The following is a 24,044-nucleotide window of genomic DNA, read 5'->3' on the forward strand; positions in this document are numbered from 1 at the left end:
CACCACATTTGACGACAAATCTAGCTGAGCAAAAACTGGCCTGGTTATTACATATGTTGGACATGAAGATCAAACAGCCTCCTACTCAATGTAAAAAACAGCCAAATATTAGACTGTATGTATGGGTTACTGAGCAGGGAGAACTATCAAATGTTTGAAAAGTGTTTCAGACAGTGCTGGAGGATGCTTGAAAGATGTGACTCATCATATGGTAGCAGCCACTGCCATATTCTGGGCCCTTCAGCAGTCTCTGCTGAGATGCGAAGGACATCCACGCTGCAATAAAGCTGCAGATTTAGAGAAACAGAGCGAAGTCAACATTATTGTTTGCCAGTTAAATGAGGACAATGAAGGAGGCTGAAGAGCAGCATATTGATGTTTTGACTCTTGTCATCTTTATGAGCTGTTCCGGTGTTTAGCACATTGTTTCAGCAACATTCTGGATACAAAACATATCACACTAGTAGCAAAGAAGACCAACAGATTGCAAAGTGTGTTTACAAAGGAATGCCATTACACAGTTGCTGGTAATTTGTTTGCCAAATGCTTTGGTGGCATGATAAAATTGCCAATGAAGAATGCATACCAAACATCCAGCTGCATTGTCTAGAATGACACAGACTGATCTTGGTGGTGCTTGACTGGCACAGAGGCTAAATCTCTTTGGGATTTGCTTTGATGACTACTAAGTAGGGAATGAGGCATCCTTTGTTTGGCCTGGTTTGAAGGATTAAAGTCAGGGGCAATCATTTAATTTGAAAGGAGCCTGAGACAGCACAAAAAGCAGCAGTGTGCTAAAAAACTGTGATACAAAATTGGGAGGTATTGCCAATACACAGGAGCACCAGAATATCATGCAAGGAGAGTGGATGATCTTGAAAACTGGAGTAAGAGGAATGGGCTTAAATTTAATAGTGGAAAGTGCACTTAGGGATTAAAAACAAGAATTGTTGATATAAACTGGGGACTTACCAGTTCAAAGTGACATGGGAGGAGAAAGACAAGGGTGCATTGGTTGATCACAAGCTTAATATGAGCCACTAATACGATGCTGCCACAAATAAGACTAATGAACCAGGTGAGGTATTTCCAGTAGATACAAAGAAGTGTTAAGTACCATTATACAAAGCATTGGTGAGACCTCATCTGGACTACTCTGTGCAATTCTGGCCTTCCATGCTTAACAAAGATTAATTCAAACTGGAACAGGTACAGAAAAGTGTTACTCGGGTGTTCCTGAGAATGGAAACCTATCTTATGAGAGAGGCTCAAAGAGCTTGGCTTGTTCAGCCTACCCAAAAGAAGGCCCAGGGGAGATAAGACTGCACTCTAAAAATAATCAGAGGGTCACCTACCAGGGAAGAGAATGAGTTATTTAAATTACGCAGCAATATGGACACAAGAACAAATGGATATCAACTAGTCAGGAACACGTATAGGACTGAAATCAGACACAGGTTTGTAAGCATCAGAGGTGTGAAGTTCTGGAACATCTTTCTAAGGGGAGCAGTGGGGACAAAACTCTGACATTGTTTCAAGACTCAGCTTTCTGGAGGGGATAGTATGAGGAGACTTCCTACAATGGTATACAGCCAAATTATGACAGCTGGCAGTAAATATCTCCCAATGGTCACTGATGGGACACTAGATGGGGAGAGCTGAGTTATTACAGTGAATTCTTTACCAGCTGTCTGGGTAGTGGTCTTGCCCATATGCTCAGTGTTAGCCCATCAACATGTTTAGGGTTAGAGAGGAATTTTCCCCCCGTCTGATTGGCAGACACCGTGCAGGTTTTTGCCTTCCTCTGCAGCATGAAGGATGGGTTACTTGCAGGTTTAAACTAGAGTAAATGGTCTGTAACTTGACATTTTGAAATCATGATCTGAGGACTCCAATAACTCAGCAGAGGTTAGGGATCTGTTACAGAAGTGGTTTGGGTGAGCTACCATGGTCTGCAATGTGCAGGTGTTCAAACTAGGTGATCAAGATGGTCCCTTCTGGCCTCAAAATCTATGAGTTCATGGGATGAAATGGAATAAAAGATGGCAGTAATTGAATGGGATTTACTGCTGAGTTAAGGAGAGAGTATTTTATGTCTATGTTAATTTGCTCAGTAAAAGATGAAATTATGAATTATACCAGAATTAAAGGGAACAAAACATATAGTCATTCAAAAGAATATAAAAATAGTCAGACTTGGTCAAACAAATGGTCCTTCTAGCTCACAGTGGCCCACACTAGATGATTCAGAGGGAATGAACAGAATGGGAAAATCATTAAGTGAACCATCTCCTATTGTCTGGTCTGAGCATCTGGCAGTCTGAAACTGAACCTTTTGCTCTGGGTGCCCCTATGTCCCTGACCATCTTGGTAACAGCAAGGGGTTGCATCCATGACTGACCCTCCACTATCCCATAGTGCAGGGGTTGGCAACCTGTGGCTCCAGAGCTGCATGAGGCTTTTTGGGGAGTCAGTGGTGGCTCAGGGCACTGCCGCTGCTGACTCCTCTTGCGGCTCCCTGCCCTGCTGCCACTGAAATAGTGGAATTAAATTTAATCGATTTAACGCCTGGCAGGGCAGCGGGAGGGATCTGGCCGTTAGACCAATTCAATTCAGTTCCATGATTCCAGCCGCAGCAGGGCAGGGAGCCGCCCGCACGGCAGGTGGATGAAGTGCTATGCCCAGAGGAGAGTTGGGGGGAGGGGAGGCTGAGTCTTCACCTCCTGGACCCGTGTGGCGCTGCTGAGGAGGTGGTGGCTGTGGAGGAGCAGCGGCAGTGCATGCAGCCGGAGGCGCTCGTCGGCTGAGGTGGGTTAATCCTGGGGATGTGGGGGGCTGGCTTGGGACAGAGGGGATTAAGCCTGGGGATGGGGGGCAGGTTTATGGGATGGGAAGTAAAATGGGGATAGAGGAGTGGATTTGGGGGCTGAGGCAAGTAAAGCCTGGAGATGGTGGGTGCGTTTGTGTGTGGGCCAAGACGGGTAGAGCCTGGGAATGGGGTGGGAGGGAGGCATGGTGGGTTGAAGCAAACATTGATCCTTCCTACTTAAGAGCCTAGCCCCAGGCACAGTATTTTCCTTGTCCTCATTTGCTCTTCAACCCAGGGGTGAAAGTAACTTAAACTTTCTAACTGGTACAAATCATTGTGTGTGTGCTGTGCTTAAAACAGGGGTGACAAAAAAGTATGGTTTGACATTATTCATTTAGGAGTGTCTCACATTCACATGCCTTGTGGCTTCTGAAGTGTTGATTTGGTAACTGAATGTGGAAAAAAAATGGCTCTTCTCACTGTTTTGATTTTGCCATAAATACATTTACTCATGTGTGTCTTAAAGTACAGTAAACCTTAGTTTTACATGGCTTCATGTTCTGTGAAACTTGTATTAATGTGAGTTTCGCACAATGTGAAGCTGTGGGACTGTCAGCCTGCCTAGCTTCCCACAGCTGCTGGCAGCTAGGCAGGTTAACAGCCCCTTCCCCCTGCTTTCCCAGAGTGGTGCTAGGCACTGCCCTGAGAAGGTAGGGGGAAGGGTTTTAGCTCACCTAGCAGCCTGCCCCTGCGGGAGCCAGGCAGGATAAAACCCCCTTTCCCTGTCCAGAGCCCCAGGGAAGCAGAAGCCGTGGGCGCTCCCAGCCCTGGAGCCCCGGGGAAGTGGTAGCCATGGGCAGCCCCAGAGCCCTGGGGAAGCAGCAGCCATGGGTGCTCCCGGCCCTGGAGGTCCAGGGAAGTGGCAGCTGTGGGCGCTCCCCAACCGGAGCCCTGGGGAAGCAGCGGCCGCACGTGCTCCTGGCCCTGAAGCCCCAGGGAAGCGGTGGTCGTGGGTGCCCCCTGCTCCCTCCTAGGGTCCCAACCCATCCCCAAGCCCTCCCCGATTTATACGAAATTCAAGGTATGCGATGGTAGCATGGAGCACAACCCCCAGGTACCTTGAGGGATTACTGTATTTGTAATGCTTTGGTGAAAAATGCTTTGGGACAGTACTGTAAATATGGCATATGCCTGGGTTCAGCAAAAAATCTCCAAGTTCAATTGAATATATACTACACTTTGAAAAAAGTTACAGAGTACTAGAGCTTGTTCTATCTAATAAGTTCCCAGTTTAAATACAGCAAGTATAAACTAAAGGGATCCCCAAGACCACCTGTTTTACACTTGAAAGCTCAGAATTATTGCTGTATGGTAACACTTTTTGATATGCAACATTAGCTATAAAGGAACTGTGCAATCATATTTCTGTAACTCTGAATGGCAACAGAGGAGGTAGGATTTACATAATTTGTTGGATTGCAGATATAATATGAATACTCATTAGAATTTCAACACAGGATTATTCAAAATTATGTGCAAAATAATTTCACAGTAAGCAATATTCACTCACCTGCAATTTCAGATCCTTGGATAAAACACATTACAGAGGAAAAGCTATTCTTATATTGCATTTGACAATATTTTTCTGATATCATCCACTTAATAAACTCCACCATAAAGCCTCCGGGGGTTCCATGCCAGTCCCAACCCTGGATAAAGGTAGAGGGTTGGTCAGATGAGTGTTGATGCGCTGACCATGAAACAACAATACAAATTAAATCTGATGCCAGTATGACTAATTGATAAAAATGCCGGCTCAGACATCATCCGGATGAACAAAGTCCGTGGCACCAATTGAGTGATCAGGGTTGGGTCAATAAGTTTGCTACTGAAAGAAAATTAAAACTAACTCGTATACTATCAATTGGAACATGGAACGTCTGAACACTGTGAGCAACTGGAAAGTTATAGCTGCTTCAAAACGAAATGGAGAGATACTGATGTGATATACTTGGACTGGCGGAGATGTGTTGGATGGCATAGGGAGAGATGTGCAGTTGTGAAGTCATTTGGTCCGGGAACAAAACGAAGGATGGGGCAGAAGTCCGATTCCTTCTTAGCAAAAGAGCTAGAGGAGCATTGTTAGGATACAAACCAGTGAGTACAAGAATGATGGTAGTGAGATTTGAAGCAGAACCATTCAACATCTTGGTCATTCAATTGTATGCACCCACCTCGGACAGTACAGAGGAAGAGATTGAACTGTTTTATAAAGACTTGACAAAGACGCTGGAGATACCAAAGAGAGATGTGTTGATCATAGGAGGACACTGGAATGCCAAGTTTGGAACAGATAATGAAGCTTGGGAGAGAGTCATGGAAAGCAACAAGGAAAGAAATGAACGAGGCGAGAACCCACTAAAGTTTCCTACGGAGCACAAGATGGTGATCTGCAACATGAGATTCCAACAAAAGGACTGTAGGAAGTGGACACGGCAATCAAATGAGGCGAAGTCCAAGAACATGATAGATAGGATCTAGGTAAGAAGATGGGTAACATCAGTAGGGCAGTGCTGCTCTTTCCAAGGAGCAGATATAGACTCAAACCACAGTCTAGTGATCACAGATATCAAGATCAAACACTGAAGTTGGTCCCAGAGAAGAGAGTGTTGAAGATCAGAAGGGATGTTTCCAAGAGAGGGGAAAAGCAATAGAGTGAAATGCAACGAGGTAAGGAAAGCAGCCAGAAAGGATAAGGCAAAATGGTTACAGGAGCAGTGTGAAAATATAAAGAGGTATTATAGTAAGTGGAAGACCAGGGAGGTGGTAAGACCAGGGAGCATGCCTTTAGCCATCTGAAGACTAGGTTCAGGTGTCTACTCACACGCCCAGCCAATGGGGGAGAGCAATGTACCCCAAGTTGAGGGGGCCTGCTGGGCCTTCCACAATCTTCTGAAGGGATGGGGGAGACCTTGCTCCCGGTGGAATGCCCATCTGCTGGCAACGCCTATGAGGATCCTGGCATAGCCCCCATTTCCCAGGCCCACCGAGACAGGCTGCACAGCTGGGAGACCCTGTGGGAACAATTCTGCCATGGGGTGACAGAAGGAGAAGGTGTTATTGGGGCCACTGCCCCACTCCATCCCCACCTGGGCCCCTCCCTTTGCCCACCCATCCCTCCATGGCTCCTCCCTAATAATAAGGGACACAGGTTGTGAGCAAATAAACCTCTACTTTTAACAGATGAACATGTGCCAAAAACCAACAAAAAGAACTATTTACAGGGTGCAGGAGTGCTGAACTATGTACACTTTGATCAGGACTTGAAACAGACGGTGGCAGGTCTCACTCTAGGCAGGGGTGGTGGGTTGTGAACCCATGGGAAAGCGGGAGCCATAGTGGGCCTGGATGCAGGATCCCCTCCCACCATGCATTCTGGGTCCCCATTGGAGCTGGGTAGGGACCGGTGACATGGGGAGAGGTGGTCGGGAGGGGTCTGTGAAGGCCAGGACTATAACAGAATTTAAGAAAGAGCTTGATAAATTCATGGAGGTTAGGTCTATAAAAGCCTTTTAGCCAAAGGTAGGAATGGTGTCCCTGGCCTCTGATTGTTAGCTGGAGATGGATGGCAGGAGACAAATCGCTTGGTCATTGTCATTGGTCCACCCCCTTTGGGGCACCTGGCACGGGATACTGAGCTGAACGGACCTTTGGGCTGTCCCAGTATGGATGTTCTTATGTTCATATGTCATGGCAGGGTCAGGCTCTGCTGTGGGGACCTGGGGTCAGGGGGGGGCAAGTTTCAGGCATGGCTGGGGGAGCAGGGGGACCTGAGGAGCGGGGAGGTGGCTGAGATCAGGACCCATCGGGCAAGGTCTAGGACAGCTGGGGGGAAGTCTGGTGGGGGAGGGGCAGCAGGAGGAGGAGAAGGAGTGTGAGTAGTGGGGTGGAGAGGGAGTTGGGGAGGGAGTGCGGGGGCAGCAGAGGAAAGGGAAGAGGTGGTGGGGCAGGTGCAGGGGCAGTGGATGTGGGCAGCTGGGCCAACTGGTTCTGCCAGATGGCAGTGGCACTGTCCAGGTGGGACATCAGCTGGTTCCATGACCGCACCCACCACTCCCAGTCCCTTGCCCATCATGACTTGTCAGTCTGCAGCTGCCACTCCATGATGTTGGTGACCTATCCAAGGGCTACATTGTCCTCCTCAACCTGGTGGTGAGCTCTCCATCCATAGGGCCACCTGCACCACCATGGACCTGTGCTGCAGCTTGGTGCTGGCAGTCCTGAGGTCATGCCTGGTTCCAGCTCCTCTCGGGAGCTGGCTGGCCCTTGCGAAGAGGTGGGACTGGCCCAGCCTGCCAACAGTCCAGCTGCAGGGGAGACTAGGAGGAGAAATGGTGAGTCCTTCCCTTCACATGGTCCCTGAGGCCCTTCCACCCCCCGACCCCTGCATGCATGGAGATTAGGGCACTGTGTACGGGTGTGGGCACTGCCTGTGTCCTGCAGGAATGCCTGCAAGCAGAGGGTCGTGGTCCCCAGTGGTGTGTCTGGGGTTGGGCCCTTGCCTGTGTGGCTGTCCCGCCCCAGCTATGTCGGCGGCAGGCAGCCCCCTACCCTTCCCAGGACCCTGTCAGCCTTCCATGGGGCTGGCGGCAGGCTGGTGCCCATGCCCTGTAGCTGCATGGTTGGACTGGGTGGACCACGGTGCCTTGAGCACATGTTCAGGTGCTGGGTTCGCAGGGTGGGATCCTGCCCAAGCTGGCCTGGGGGGAATCGAGGCATGCCCCACCCTCACCCACCCCTTTGGGTCCCAGGGTGTGTGCCCTGTGGGGTATGCCCTGGCAGAGAGGCCCTGGAGGTGTCCTGACTGGAGGAGGAGCCCAACTCCAGGCTGATGATCAGGGTCCCATCACTGACCAGGGATGCGCTGCCAGCCTCATCATCAGCCTGCTGCTCCCCCGAGTGGGACTCTGGAAGTGCGTGTGGGGGGGTGCCTCCCTGGATGTGTCCAGAGGGCACGGTGTGTGGAGGAGTCCTCCACCCAAAGGTAAAAGGGTTTTCGAAGTTTCTGGTAATAGGGGCAGCTGGCTCGTCGTGCCCCTGAGTGGCAGGGAGCATCCCCAGCACACGTACAGACCCGCCTCTGTTCCTTAATTTTGACCCTGACCTACTCCATGGTCCAGGTAGGGTGTCCTCTGGCTGCCAGGGCTGTTGCAACCCAGCTGCAGCTCGGGGCATTCTGCCTCTTGGCAGCTGGGTCTAGCAGGTTTGTCTCCTCAGCCAAGAGGCTGAGCAGGTCTCAGACCTCAGGGTCCATCCAGAACTGGGGAACATTGCCTCGTGGTCAGGGATGTGTCCTGGGACTCCTCTTCCTGCTCCCTGGTGGCCTGGGCAGCTGCCATTGCCATGGAGTGACTGCAGGGAGTGGCTGTGAGCAGGCTGGAGACACAAGTGCTGGCTGGGCAGTTTGAACACTTCCTACTTTCTGGTATGGGGTTAACAGGGCCCCTGTACCTTTAAGGCTGGCTGAAGGAGCAGAGCATAGAGTTCTCTTGAGGAGCACAAAGCATCTCCTGGCTCCAGTTGGCTGACACCATGGGGGACTCCTCTGTCGACAGAAGAATTTCCACACTATTTTTCTGTCGACAGAATCTGTTGACAGAGGTGCTATGTCTAACAAGACATAACTCTGCCAGAAAAAAGGCTGCGTTCTGGTCGACAGATTCTCGACAGAACTCATTTTTAGTGTGGACATTCCTTAGTTTTGTTGACAGAAGGCCTCTTCTGTTGACAGAAGTTTGTAGCGTAGACACAGCTAAAGTGTGCGGTGGAAATGACAGCAAAATATTTCACCTCTTCTGTTATCTTAAAAGTCCACTTATTAAATAAACATACAAACAGCATTCTCATAATTCAACCATTTGATATTGTCACATGCATAATAGGAGGAAACTTCTGATGTTAATCACTGAAATAAAACACTGAAGAACCTGCTTCTTATCTTCCGCATTTTTTTACATTCATTATCTTCATGGAAGAAGTTTTACTTTGATTCTGAGAGTAATTCAAGGCTGCCCACAGCGATTTTTCCCCAAATTTAGAATGTAATCATTATTTCCATACATGAGTCAAGATCCTGTAATTCAGTGTGTTCCTGTCTGATGACTGGGGCAAAGTAGTCATGGGAAGTCAAGACAAAGAAGAGCAGTAAGGAAGAAGAATTTTCACAACTCTAGATATCTTCTACCATGCAAATTATTATGTTTGGTTATGGTAGCAAACACAATGTAGTTCATACTTTTCAAAACAAAAATATAATCACTTTCGTAAAGAGCTCAGAATCTAAAGCTAGATAGAAATGCACTGTGATTAGCAGGAATGAGTATAGTATGCAGAGTGGCAAAGACAGTGCCAGGCAAAATAAAAATAAGCTACAAACAAAAATATATTTTGGTATTACATCAGCAGAAGTCTCTGTACTAAAAAATGATGTAAAGTGGCTTCAGAAAGACTTAACTGTGGAGAAGGTAGTGAGCCTTGTGCATGAATTAATGAAGGCTAATGTGACAACATGAAAGAATGGGAAAATAGCTACAGAAAGGTTTATGTGAGAAGCTGAAAATAGATAGACGAGGCTGGCATTGCTGGGAGCAAAATGGATGGGAAAGATTCTTTGTGAAATGAGACAAGGGGATAAGTAGGGAGTAGTGGCTTTACAGAGGCTTACACAGTGCTCAGTTGAGTTGCAAGAGCATATGGGTATATGAAGCTGACAGTGGGTCCCCCCTGCATCCCATTCCAGAAAGAAGGTCAGAAAAACAAGAGAACAAAGAAAAATAACCTGAAAGCAAAATGAAGAAAAACAAAAAAATCCAACCAGAAGGTAAGAACAGGAAAGACAAAAGGATGGACAAGGGATAGGTGGTAGCAACTTTGCTGAACAGTGGTGGAAGGAGACAGCAGCCTACCTGTAACAGGGAAAATGTTGACTGATCTTGTTTTAAGCAATCTATTATTCAAGCTAACCAGAGCAAAACACTCCATGTTTGAGACAGACTGTTTTTGCAGTTTTGTAAATGCACTGAATGTACATAACATTATACAGGTGGCAAGAAGAAACATTCCTTCCACTTAAGACAAACCAAGAATATCCAATGAAATTTAATAGTAATTCATGAAAGATTTAATTAGCTTGTTTTGTGAAAAAAATGAAAAATTGGTAATATTTTACTTAAATTTTGATTCCCCACTACCCATCTAAGAACATACTGAAATATATTAGCCTTTAGTCATATGGCGGTAAGCCAAACAGTTCTGGTTTAAAGTCCTCCAGAGATTTCAGCACCAGATTTGCATCCTTCGTAAGATCTGGATTCAAATTTTCATCTGGTATCATAACCACTTGCATCCCAGCTGCCAGTGCTGCTTGCACCCCAAGTGGAGAATCTTCAAACACAAGACACTGAAAAATGAGAAAATAAAGAAATAAAGGTGAAAATGCTGTAATTACTTGTATTAGCACAAGAAAAGATGGCACATTTTATATATATATAAACACACATGAAGCCATGTTCAGTTGAGTTAATGAAGTATCTATTGGGCCTGACTGTGCACTACAGAAGTCAGTGAAAGTTTTGTTATTGATATAAAAAAGTACCATTTGATCCATAATGCATAAGAACAGCTGGTCTTTAATGTAAGAGGTTTTCAGTGCAGTTTAGCAATGTATTCTAGTGAATTAGTGAAAAATAACATTTTCTAACCCACAAAGGATCTTGCTCCAACTGACATGCATATTTCCAATGCAGTAGAACCTAACAGTTAGGAATATCAGAATTATGACCAGCTAATCACACACCTTATTTGCATCCCAAAATATACAATCAGGCAGCAGCACAGAAAAAAAAGCAAATATAGTACAATATTAGTGCAATATTTTGTTAAGTGTCAACTATTAACATAGAGGAAACACTTAAAAACTTACAAAGATAAGGAAATATTTTCCATACTAATTTCATTTAAATTAAGATGTTTAAAAGAAGGGTTTTTCCTTTACACAGTGAAATGTCAATGCAGTATTAAATCAATGTTCAGCTGTAGACTTTTGAAAGAACAACTACCACGTTTTGTGCAATTATGAAAAGCCTCCATTTCCATGGTATTCATAACTCCGTCTACTGTAGTTATATTGTGTGCTCTTAAATGACAACAAAGACCACCAAATGTTGTGCTAGATCCTCAGCTGAACAGAGAATTATGATAAGAAAGCCTGGTTCACTGTCTTTAAGCATCATGGAGTCCAATATGTTATGTTCTTTTTTAAGAAGAAGTTGTTACATTCTTGTTTTCTGGGAAAGAAAGGATTGATGCTTCTTGCAAAACATGTAAACACCTGTGGGTTCTGATCACATTCAGCATGATTAGACAAGATTAGCAAGAAGAAAACTGTCAGCATGTTTCGTCTGGACACCTGGGAGCTCTGTTAAGTTCAAAAACCATTGCAGGTTTCGGTTCATACTACTTCTTAGAACAACTTGTAAACAAGTGATATTCAAAATGCATGAGCCACTTCATCTCTTTTCAGATGTGTTTTATACTTAAACAAATATTTTTCTATGCTATAGTAGCTTTCAGTTTTTGGATAGCTGGGTTCCATTTACAGTATAACAAACCATTCAGTAATGAAAAAATCATGAATGTTTCTTCTGCTTAATGGATGTCTCAGTTGGAGACATAATGACATGGAAAACATTAACTTTGGCCAGACACATAAAGCCACACCACAAGAAATAATCTGTGTTGATGGATGTCCATATCTGTGGTTTCAAAAGATTTCAGTTAATGTTAGTTTGCTGTATGTTTAAACCTAAAACCCAGCAAGCCTCACCCCACTGAAGTCAATGGTAAAAATCTCATTGATTTGAGTAAGGCCAGGACTTCAACAGATACTTGTAACAGTAATTTGTCTGACTAATCTGTAGCAAAAAGGAAGACAATTAAGAATATTTAGAAAATTGTTCGGAACAGATTCTAATATACGTGCTTATCTTGTGAACCTAGAAAAGTTATTTGCATGTATCTGTTTATTGCTTAGTAGAGATGTTCTAAAATGGATACAACCTCTATTTTTAATGCAGCAAAGGTTGAGAGAGAAGCAGTAACTCATCTTGTGCAGTAACTCTGGTTCTTTGAGATGTATCCACTTTAAGGGCACATGAAGCTTCTGAGACCTGTATCTGGTATTTTTGGTTAGTGGTGTCTGTTTGGCACACACATACAGCCTCCTTGTACTAGATACCCAGGTTACGTGTGTGGGTGAAACCCTTTTAGTTCGTTCTCCACTCAAGCATACCCAAGCAGCAATCTAAAGTAGAAAGAATGGAGGGCATCTAGCGGAACATCCACAGGACATGCATCTCAGAGAACTGTAATTATGGCAGAAGATAAATTGCCATTTCTTTTTTGACAACTATTACTATGGGTGCTCCTCTTCAGGGCAAGGCTATATTGTAGCCCTAGCTCAAAATACGTTATGCAATTTGCATTGCCCAAATTGCATAAGTTATTCCGAAGCATCTTATTTCAAATGAAACACCCTGAAATAGAAAAAATATAGCCCTAACCCAGGTGACTTCTGAGCAGTATCACCAGATGAAGGATGGCATTTCAGAATAGAATTCAATTCAGAAACAAAAGCTGTATCAGACTTGACAGCATAGATCAGGACATAATATTTCAAAAACATAATGTTGAAGCTCATCTAATGGTTCTACATATTCAGATATTGGTATAGTCTTCAGTAATGCTGAAGAAGTTGCCTGCGATCTGGTTGAATATGCTATCAACTGTTGTGGGAGATGAATGTCCATTGTCTCATAACAAGTGATTATACATTCATAAATCCATTTCAGCAGTCTAGAGCAGAGATCACATAGATCTATCTGAGAAGGAAATGAAAAGCCGAAGTGGCCCATGAGAGCTTATGCTCCAAAAAATCTGTTGGTCTATAAGGTGCCACAGGATTTCTTGCTGTTTTTACAGATACTAACACAGCTACCCCTCTGATACAGGTATAGTGTGTTCTCCTGGTTGCAAAAAGAAAGCACCACATAGTAAATAAATATATTTGGTTGCCAAGCACAGAATTATTGAATTGTAGAACTGGAAGGGAGCTAGAGAGGTCTTCTAATATAATCCTCTACACTGAAGGCAGGAGACAGGTTTTTTCTACACTACTGCAGAAGATTGACCTGTTTAGGGTTGATTTTCTGGGGTGTGATTTTGTGCCTGTGTCAAATCAAGCTCTTAGGGTTCAAAGTCGACCCCTGTTCTCCTCGAATTTCCTGTTAAGACAGATAAGTTAGCCAAGCTTAGATTTGTCGATTTTAGGTACACAACTGGCGTAGTTAAAATTGCATATTTGTGGTCGACTACTATGTCTAGTGTAGACATAGTCTAAGTATTATCTAGACCTTACAGGTGTTTGTCTAACCTGCTCTTGAATATCTCCAGTGCCAAAAATTCCATGGTCTCCCCATGCAATTTATTCCAGCGCTTCATTGCTTAACTATCCTGATAATTGGGAAGTTTCTCTTAAACGTCTAATCTAACCTGTCCTTGTTGCAGTTCAAATCCATCCTTTTTTGTCCTATCTTTAGAAGTTAATAAGAACACTTCTTCTCCCTCCTTATAACAACCTTTCATGTTCTTGAAAACTATTAACCTGTCCTCTCTAAGTCATCTCTTCTTCAGACTAAACAAACCCAGTTTTTTAAACCTTCCCTCATAGCTTACATTTTCAAAACCTTCCATCATTCTTTGTTACTCTTCTCTGGGCACTTTCCAATTTGTCCACATCTTTCTTGAAATGTGGCACCCAGAATTCAAAACTATTCTAGTTGATGCCTAATCTGAGTAGAGTGGAGAATAACTTCTTGCGTCTTGCTTACAACACTTTTTGTAATGCATATCAGAATGTTGTTCACATTTTTGCAACATATTGGCTGCATCTACACTTGCATTCCTCTTTCGAAAAAGGCATGCAAATGAGGTGCAGATTTACATATCTGGCACCTCATTTGCATATTCACTTTTTGAAAGAGCTTCTTTCGAAAGAAGAAAAGCAGTGTAGATGCAGCTCTTTCAAAAGTAAATCCCATCTTCGAAAGACTCTTTCTTCCCTTTTTTATGGGAAGAAGGGTTCTTCTGAAGATGGGGTTTACTTTCGAAAGCCGTGTCTACACAGATCTGCTTCTTTTGAAAGAAGAATATGCAAATGAGGTACCAGATATGTAAATCTGTAGCTCATTTGCATTTTGATTTCCCTCATTTGCATGCCTCTTTCAAAAAAGGAATGCAAATGTAGCTGCAGCCACTGTAATTGTTATTGCAAGGATGGTTACACTGCCTTTTAAAAGTAGAGGGGACCAAAGGACCCCTTTTTAGAGAGCTGAAATTAACAAAGCCCCCCCACCCAAAAAACATGATAATGGATGAGAGGAAATGGCCTTAGTTAATTAGCAGTTTGATGCGGGACAGAAGTGGTGGTGGTCCAAGACTCTGTTCTTAAGGACCCAGTGTGAAGTGAGTCAGGGCAAGCTTCTCCTGCAGCCAATGGGGAGGAACTCTCTGGTGGAGGGCAGTATACTGATTGCCTTTTCCCTAAGAGCAAGGAAGACATTGGCAAGAGAAGGAAAATGGAGTTAAAAGGCTGAACTCCAAAGAGAAACTATAAGAAATGAAGAGAAGGCTTTGCCAGGAGAAAAGGTGTACATGGATGACAGGAGAGCCAGAGAATGAATGTTTGTACAGCAGTGATGCACTTTATTGGCAGGATTGTTTGTCAGCACTAAATCAGTTCCAAGTGGAGGCCCTGAAGAGGGAGGCTGTTGCAAAGAAAACTTTGCCCACAAGGGACTGCTCAGCCAGGTTAGTTACCAGCCAGTGAGAAGCAACCTTTCTGTAAGAAAATAATGTTTTGCATTTGTACTTTTTAGCTAGAACTGATGATGGAAATGAAGATTTCCTGTCTGCTGATTTAAGTAACAACTAAAACTGGAGATTTAAATGGCAGTGACTTATATAAATCCAACCAGCCCTGCTCCTCCCCCCAAAACCCAATAAAATTAAAAACACCCATTGCACTTTTTCTTCTGTTTAATTTTTAGAGTACTGACCCCATGTACATCAATATGTCAATAACAATTTGGAATCAGCTAAAGGAAAGTAAAAAGTGCTTTCTGTGTTAGAAATTCAATAAAATAGGACTTAAAAAATGACTTCCAGGGGGCCATGGGAGTTGCTTTCTAATGTCTTCTTTTGGTAATCTCCAGTATATATTCACTACATTTTCTTAATTTGTTTTTATTTCAGATTGAGGTCTAGTATTTTCAATCTATTGATCATCATCATCACATATAAAGAAGTATCTGGCTAACGTGAGGAATGGAACTGCTGTAAAAACATGGAGCACAGTCCTGCCTGTGGATTTGGTTGTTAACAGTATACTTAGTTTGTGCCATGTATCCTTGTCTCTAAACTCTCAGATATGAGACAACTCTGACACACTCGCTCTTTTTAAGGAATAAGCTTAAATGCAACAAAAAACATAGCTTTAACCCTCACCATCCACAGAAACACACTTCCCTAGTCTGCTTGCCTTCTGTGATCACTAAGCTTGATGTATGAGAGAAGCAGTTGATTCTGGAAGAAAATATGAATAATAGAAAAGCTTAACTAATTCCCTGGAACTAGAAGCAATTACACTCTTAATTACAAAGAAAAAAAAAGCCAGGCAAATGACCCACAATTATGATGGCTCTAATGTTAGAGAAAATAAATGCATCAGGTCTTCCTTCGCATTTCTTGCTGCCGGCATCTATTGTCAGCAGCATGACAACATTTGTAGTGAATGACGAGAGATCTGCAGGTGTTACAGAATGGAATTCATGACTATGCTGTAACGCGATTAACTATCCACTGCCCAGGCCCACCCATGCAGGGGACCTCTCAAATTTCCTTCCAGCCCTACAGTTCTATAATTCCATATACTAAATGTAGGAGAGATGAAAGCAGCCAAGTTCTTCAGTGTTTTGCACTAATATTGCAGTGCCCATATCCTTTCAACATGACGTGATAATGCAGATTTTTGCTGGAAGTTTCAGCATTCTGCCCTACCCCGCATCTTGTTCTGAATGCTAACATCAATGTTCAAGACAATTCTTGTGACATGTCTCAGAGAAGAATACCATTGACAACGTTTTCTTAAAAGAGGTTTGATTTTGGCAGTAAATTAGTGGGCTAAAAATAAAATAAAATAAAATAAAATAAAGAGTATTTCATTCTTTGACTTCACAAATACACAGTTAATAATTTCAAGTCAGAAACAAACAACCAGCAACATAGAACCACATAAAATAAGAAGCTCTAGTGCACACACATTTTAACTGAGAAAGTGAGGTAAGCACCCTAGTAAGGACTTTCAGATAGGGCCTTAGGTTAATATAAAGACAAGTAAGGCATAGCAGGAGCACTCCAATATCCATCCAACAAACACCTGTTACATTTTTGAACCCATTCTAAGTCATTTAAATTTTAACAAGATTAAAAAAGGGTAGGATAAATATATGACTATCAAGACTATCCAAAAGTTGTTAAAATTAATAACACTAAATTGGGAGGGATATTAAACCTTGAGCTTCATGACTTAAACCAGCCTTTATAGAAATTACATCTCAAAGGCATAAGCCTAAGAATTTTTAAAAATTCTTTCTTCCATTATATATATGACATTGCTGTACTGACAACGTGACAAGAGAAAAAATAGACTTTGGGGATCGTGTAATTTACATACATTTTTTCTCTGATAATTAAACACTTTTGATCATCATATCAAAAACATTCACCTCTGAATCTGCCAAGTGCTTGAGCACATGCTTAAGTCCACTATGGCCAATGGGTCTTCTGTTCTTCTTCTCTGGGGCACCTGGTATTGGCCACTGTCGGCAGACGGGATATGGGATACTGGGCTGGATGGACCTTTGGTCTGACCCAGTATGGCCATTCTTATGTTCTTATGTGCTTTTTTTAAACTGAGATCTTATTAATGTCATATCAAATAATTCATTCTCCTTTTGAAAGAGCTAGAAGAACACAAATTGGATATTTGCTGTTTCCTCAATTTTTTCTGTTGTATATTTTATCTTATTTGCTACACCTCCTAGATTTTGTGAGTCACAGGCAATAGATAGAAGTAAGAAACATCCAATCTCTGTCTGAATCTTTTGTTAGTATTGCTACCTGTAGCTTACCACTTGGCCTGCTCAAAGCAGATTCTGACTTGGTTGAATCTCTCTCACTGTAGAAGGCATCCCCTTATGGATACTGCCATCGCATTAAGGCTTAGAATTAAATTAGAATTAAACCCTCTACTGGGGAAATAGTGACAGAATGCCAGGTTCTTTTCCCAGCATGCACAAAACCCATTTCAAAATCTTTTGGGATAGATCAGAAACCCATGTTCTCCTTATAAGAAAAGCCTAATGAAGTCTTGGGGACAGGAGTGCTTAGCCTGCCTTATGATAGTTCAAGATGAGAAGGAGCAGCAGCTTCTTTTACACATCCACACCCACCCACACCCCTTTTCTGAGCCAGAGGAGGCCCGTTCAGTACTTTTTGATGGATCTTTTGACTCTCACACTTCTGCTATTTGCCAGATTTTAGGTTGTAAAAGAAAAAAACAGTGGTTAACCTTCTGTGTGAAACCCCAAGATGCACACACTTCCTGAAGTAATCGTGAGTAGGTGAAAGAGAAAAGTTGAAGAAAATGGCAGCAGAGAGTATCTGTCTCTTTCAGTTAACACGTTCTGCCAAATTATTGCTCAAGTATGGAATCTAGATGGATGTCAAGATGGCACCTATGACAAGAAGGACTTTTTTCCATCTGTGCTTGGTGAGATGTTTATTTGTTCGGAAGTGGTTTTTTACTACAGTTAACCGGGACTTTGTTTACACCCACTAGTACTATCAAAAATACAATAGTATTTATCTTTAAATGAAACTCAAACAACATTCAGTGCACAATACGACACTCCAGTTTTATACTAGTACTTTCTGTAGACTTTACACTATACTTCTGCCCCACAGATTGAATTGACAAGGGTTTTTTCTTTCATGACCCAAATTGATGAGATTCTAAACCTTACATAATATAGAACTATGTGGTTAGATACTATAAGAATGCCTCCCACATCTGACACCATCTACCCTCTGCGCACACACACAAAGCTATACTTAGAAGCGGAATGCTGGCTTTGGCAAGACTTGGGAAGCCAAGTGACTTCAAGGGCTTAGCACTACTATGGGTATGTTGCACCAGAGCAAGAGTGCCTATAGTACACTTTAGGAGGGCAAAAGGTGGAAGTCCTATTTCTGAGACTTTATGCATTCTACAGCTAGGGAAGAGATTCTGATTGCTGGAGTTTCTACAAATTTCTGAAGCAAATTCCTTGTTTTAGTGGAGGTTGAGGCACCAACAAGCAGGTGTTTCATCCATTTGAGATGCTCCAACAAGGCACTGCTGACTTTATGAGATCCCACAGATGACGCTTTCCAACCATCCCTGCTAATCTTATATAAAAGCCTTTTCGTTAGTGCAGGTCTACACTTCCAATGATGCATTAGCACAGCTGCACCAATGCAAATGCATCACTGTATTGCTTTAATGAAGATTCTCTACATGGTGCAATTAATCCAGCACTAGCCAATACACAGCCGTCTGTACTGGCCCTTAAATTGGTGTGTCTCTGCTGCTGAGTGACTTAGGCTGTATCTAGATGGTCACTTTCAGAACTAAAACTTCAGTCATACAGGGGTGTCCCCCTGTTCTCCCCAAGCAATAAGAGTTACAGCATTGAAAATTGTCAGTGTAGACAGCACTGTGTCACTGTGGGATAAATTTACTGCCTCTTTTTCAGGGTGTTTTTTCTTCTTTTTTAATAATGGCTGTGACAGTGCTGTAACATGGGCAGTGTCAACCTACCCTTAGTCATACTGATGCAATTCTGTAGAATAGACCCACTTTTAGTCCTTCTTACAAGGACCACTGGTGAAACTGCCTCTATAGGTTATAATATTAGAGATGCCGCTCAGCAGTTATGGCAATAGCATCGCTAGAATCTACATATCTGCACTCAGCTTACCTGACTGTCTTACTGCAGTCCTTATGTCTCACAAGCAGTACAGTGATTGACTACCAGACATGCTAAATCGAACCACAGATTGACCCTGAGCAGGTTGATCTTCCAGGGTAGTGTACACATAGCCTCAGTGGTTGTAACTCAAACTGATGTGCTCCAACTGGATTACAAGCTCTGTCTCAGAAGCACTTGAAATCCATCTCATCTGTTTCAATGAGCCAGATAGCCCAGGGCTAAAGCATCTCAAGCTACAGACTTTTTGTGTGGAGAGGAGTATGGTTAGAGGAAAAATAAATTATTCAGGTAAAGAAAGGCAGTGAAGAGACGTGCTCAATTACATTATGTATGTATGCACAATGCAGCCTTCTTTATATGTGCATTTATGGCCTCGATCAAAGTGTATTATGAAAATAGAGTCTCTGATGGACTTCAATGGGGTGTAGATTAGATGCTTAGAGTTTGGCTACAAAGCAATGAAACACCCATGACTAAAAGGAACAGCTGATTCAGGCTGTCTGGGCTCCGGCTATGGGGCTGTAAAACTGCAGCCTCACTGGAGCCCGAACATCTACACAGAAATTTTTAATTCTGCAGCCCAAGCCCTGCAAGTCCAAGTCAGCTGACACAGGCCAATCATGGTCATGCTCTGAATATTTTATTTTAGTGTAGAAAATCAAGCCTCAGTGAGCTCAGTGACAAAATCTGCTGAGCAGACCCATCACAAGATTTAAAAACACACTGTTTTGCCAAATTTTCTTCAGAACCTAGTTAAGCACTTCTAATAACTGGAAAACTATTGAAAGATAATTTTTTAAAAAATTATTTATCTATATCTTTCCAATTGTATACATCTTTAAAAAAGTTATTATCTCTTTAGATTGGTAAGTGTATATTTTCACTTTCTTCATGTGCAAAACGGAGAAATATTTTCCCTCAAACTTGTAAACAAAATTCAAATTTAAATAGAGACTGAGACGGAAAATGTCATTCTGGAAGAGGAAAGTTTCATAAAGTTAGATATAGCTGATTAAAGAGGAGAAAAACAAAAAAGTAGTGTTGAAAAATGTTATAATAGCATTGATATGGCTGGATGATGGATAATTGCTATTAATATAACTGTATACATTTACTGCTGTTATACAAGAGTTTTCTGTGCTGAATGTGCTATAGACACATCTAGGGGCACATGTACCTAATATATAAAGTAGTGGGCTGCTCTTTTGCACTTACGTTGATGATGGGAAAAATAAATTAGAAAAATAACAACTATACCAATATCTCACATATCTGTTGGATTATTGTTCAGATCATTTACATTTTTCATTCTTTTTTTCTCTACTCTTTGATGTACATTGTATCTAGGAACAATGAAAAATGTGTTTAAATGACCCATTTACCAGTACATTTATTGAAATATGACTGAATAAATGCATTTTAAAACAGCTTCAGTATTTGCAAATTTGGTGTCCTACTGTTTTAGCTGTCTGCAGGCTTTTTTAATACTACATGGTTTCTCCTTTTTTTGGGTATTTTGTTTAGCTTCTCAGAAGTGTCAGCAAAAGCTTCAGTACCAGTTATTAATCAGAGTTGGTTTTATTATGAGGACACAGGCCAATTCAAATAAACAGGGGAAGGAGAAACTTACAAAGCATTAAATAGGCTGTCCAAGGAAATTATATTTTACGTTAGGGAAAACGAGTACTAGCCTATCATGTTTCTAACTACTTACCAAACAAACAACTCAGCTACCTTTCCAGAATCCTGTGAATGGCAGCATTTTACATCATGTAATGCTCACTGTCAGCCATTATTGCTCTAGGATTTAAGGTTCATATTAACTACAATCAGGAGAAGCATGTGAACTTAATCTTTTTTCTTAATTCATATTTATATTGATTTACTACTATGACAGGTGGGACACTCAGTACAAGAATAAGCTTAGTTACAGCACAGGTGCAAGGTTAAAGAAAACATCACTTGCAGTAAACAGAAATCAGTAAAACAGCAAGGCGAGCTTACATTTGCATATCTTAAATGCCCTTTAGTGAGATGGTAATTAGACTACTCCGCATTCCTAGCTGTGGCATAAATAACATTTTACTTTGAGGCCAAAACCAGCAGCCATTTTTCAAAGAAGGTTATCTAGAGAAGGTAGAAGGGAGTGGGAGAGTTGGGGAGGGGACATACAGGAAAAAAATATCAAATTTCTTGCTTCTATTCAGGAGTCAATCAAGTGAAAGAATGTGCTCCTGTGACTGACAGTTGGACACAGACACTGTGACTCTGTGAAGTAATGAGAAGGTCACATTTACATGTGAGGTTACTCTGATCATTCCGGATGGCTGGAGCATTCTTTTTATAAAGGACTACGTGTTTAGAGGACAACACACTAAGAACTTTGTAAGGCATCTTGTATCACAGGCCTCAAGAAATTCCCAGGCATTTCTGAAACAGTGTTTGATTATACGAACAGCAGAAAACTAACTCAACCAACAGTAACTTGGAATAAAAATAGAGAAGTATTGTTCTTTTGTGGAGAACATGGGGCATACATTCAAGATGCTCACTGTTGTTGATGACCACTGTTACTGACATTTTCTGGTATCTGTCTTTATTGAATTCCGAATCTAGCCTGAAGGAGCAATTCTGTGCAGTGAAATGACTACCAGTGATATCTTCTGTTCCCCATGAAACTAATATGAATACATTTACCCAAACCCCTGAGTTTTCCTAATAGAAAACAATATAAAACTCACACTGTCATTGAACCCTGATTATAACCTCTGTGCTGGATCAGAGCCAGGATAAATTACCTGGTAAATGTAAAATGCAGCCGCAGGCCACAGAAAGGCAAAAATCAGGGTCAGAAGTTGTGGAAATCTTAAGATACCTAGGGAAAGTTGATGTGTAAAAGGTCTGGTCCTTTTACCAGCACTGAATGAAGATAATACCATTAACAGAAGTCTGCCGGCAAGGTTTTCTGCAGAACACTGTCTAACCCAAATCTTCATGAAAATCCCATGACACATAAAGTAATTTAGAAGCTTTTAGGATTTTAGACATAAGAAAACTTCCATTCGGTGGGAGGCAGTGGTCAGACAGGTTCAGAATCTTTAGGAAAGGGAAAGAAAGTACCATAATATGCCTAATGTAAATCCATGGTGCAAACACGGCTTGAATACTATGAGCAGCTCCGGTTGCCCCAGTTCAAACAGGATATAGTAGAACGGGAAATGACGCAGAGAATGGTGGGATTAAAAAATAAAAGATGAAGAAGATGGAGAACAGCTTCCACATAAGAAAACAATAAAAAGAATAGGGTTATTCACCTGAAAAAAGAAACAACTGAGGGGGATATATAACAACGTGAATGATATAGGGAGAGTAAGAAATTGTATTTCCTCCTTTCACATAACACAAGAACTAAGGGCCACATGGCTGGTTTAATACAAACAAACTGAAGTAATTTTTCACGCAATGAACAGTTAACCTGTGGCACTGGCACTGACTTTCTAATCTGTGAGCAGGGTGCTCAATCCCCCTCTAGTAACCTCCCACTCCCACTCTGCTCCTTCCCCCAAGCCCACACCCCCACCCTGCCTCTTCCTGTCTCCTCTACTGAGTGCACCATGCCCTTTCTCTTTCCCCACTCCCAGTGCCTCCTGCATGCCACAAACGCGGATGGCAGCAGCTGGAAGGCTCTGGGAGAGAGGAGAAGGAGCTGACTGATGGGGCTGCTGACAGGCAGGAGGCATAGAGTGGGAAGGGGAAAATCCACCATTTTTACTCCATGAGTTCTCCAACTCCTGAGCACCACTGAGCTGACACGTACGGCCTGTGCAGCTTATTGTTATGGGATGTTCTGATGGTTACAATGTGTAGTACCCAGAGGCACTGAGCCCTCATCTGGGATGAGTGAAGTCTCTGCTCTACAGCCCTGCCTGAAAGGCAGCTGGCCTTTAGTTCCCATGGTAGAGTGCAGGGCTTTCAGCCCTACACTCCCAGGTTCTACTCCTGGGACCAGCAACCCAGGCCTGCTGGCATTACACTGGTGCATTGGCTGGGAAGAGCTGCTGGAAGGTCTCAGAAGCTCAGAATGTGCTTCCTCAGCCCAGGGAAGCAGGTAGTACCCCAAGGCACTGAGACCTCATCTGGGGTGAGTGAAGCCTCTGCTCAACAGCCTCAGCTGAGCACCAGCTGGCCTTTCGCTCATACAGTGGAGTGCAGGGCTTTAGACCCTATGCCCCCAGGTTCTATCCCTGGGGCCAGCAACCCATGTCTGTTGGTGTTACAAAGGTATAAAAAAAAATTAAGTTTATGGAGGACAGAGCCATTAATGGCTATTAGATAAGACGGTCAGAGATGCAACACTATGCTTAGAGTTACCCTAACCTTCTGACAGACGCAAGGTGGGAGGGGAAGATAAGGATGGATCATTCCAGCTGACAAGTTCTGTATACTTCCCTGCAGCACTGGCACTAGGCACTACTGGACACAGAATACTGGGAGAGGTGGCCACTGGTCTGGTCCAGTATGGTTGTTCTCATGTTCTAATTGGGGCCACACTTTCAAAACCCATCCTCAAAAGAGTGGTTGCGGTTTCATACACATATATTAGAGAACCACAACTCTAATTTCATAACCTGATTTAAGGCTAGCTTGAAGTCTGATCTAACTATGATAAAATGATTTGGATTCTCATCAGGGCTTGTCTACACTACCACCCTACTTCGAAGGGAGGATGGTAATTAGGGTGTTGGGAGTTTACTAATGAAGTACTGCGCTGCATACGCAGCACTTCATTAAGCAAATTCCCCCCCGTGGCAACTTCAAAGTTTTAAACTTCAAAGTACCAGCTCATGTCTATCCGCGGCTCAACCCACAGGTACTTTGAAGTGCCGGGGCAACTTCGAAGTCCGTTTACTCAAAATTTTAAAACTTCGAAGTTGCCGGGGGGCAGGGGGGATTTGCTTAATGAAGTGCTGCATATGCAGCACAGCATTTCATTAGTAAACTCCCAACGCCCTACTTACCATCCTTCC

At 42.8% G+C, this 24,044-nt stretch overlaps 1 protein-coding gene across 5 annotated transcripts in view; it reads right to left on the bottom strand.

The window, feature by feature from the left end:
- Positions 1 to 8,715: 8,715 nt before the first annotated feature.
- The window catches only part of PUDP (pseudouridine 5'-phosphatase), a 151,303-nt gene continuing 135,974 nt past the window's right edge, over positions 8,716 to 24,044 (bottom strand). For all 5 annotated transcript variants that reach the window (XM_074992582.1, XM_074992599.1, XM_074992617.1 and 2 more), the window contains one exon: positions 8,716 to 10,268. In XM_074992582.1, coding sequence (XP_074848683.1) covers positions 10,092 to 10,268 — 177 coding nt within the window. In that variant the 3' untranslated portion in view covers positions 8,716 to 10,091. The remainder of the gene's footprint in view (positions 10,269 to 24,044) is intronic.

The sequence above is a fragment of the Carettochelys insculpta genome, chromosome 1 (genome assembly GCF_033958435.1).
Source record: "Carettochelys insculpta isolate YL-2023 chromosome 1, ASM3395843v1, whole genome shotgun sequence".
In the NCBI taxonomy this organism is placed as follows: Eukaryota; Metazoa; Chordata; order Testudines; family Carettochelyidae; genus Carettochelys; species Carettochelys insculpta.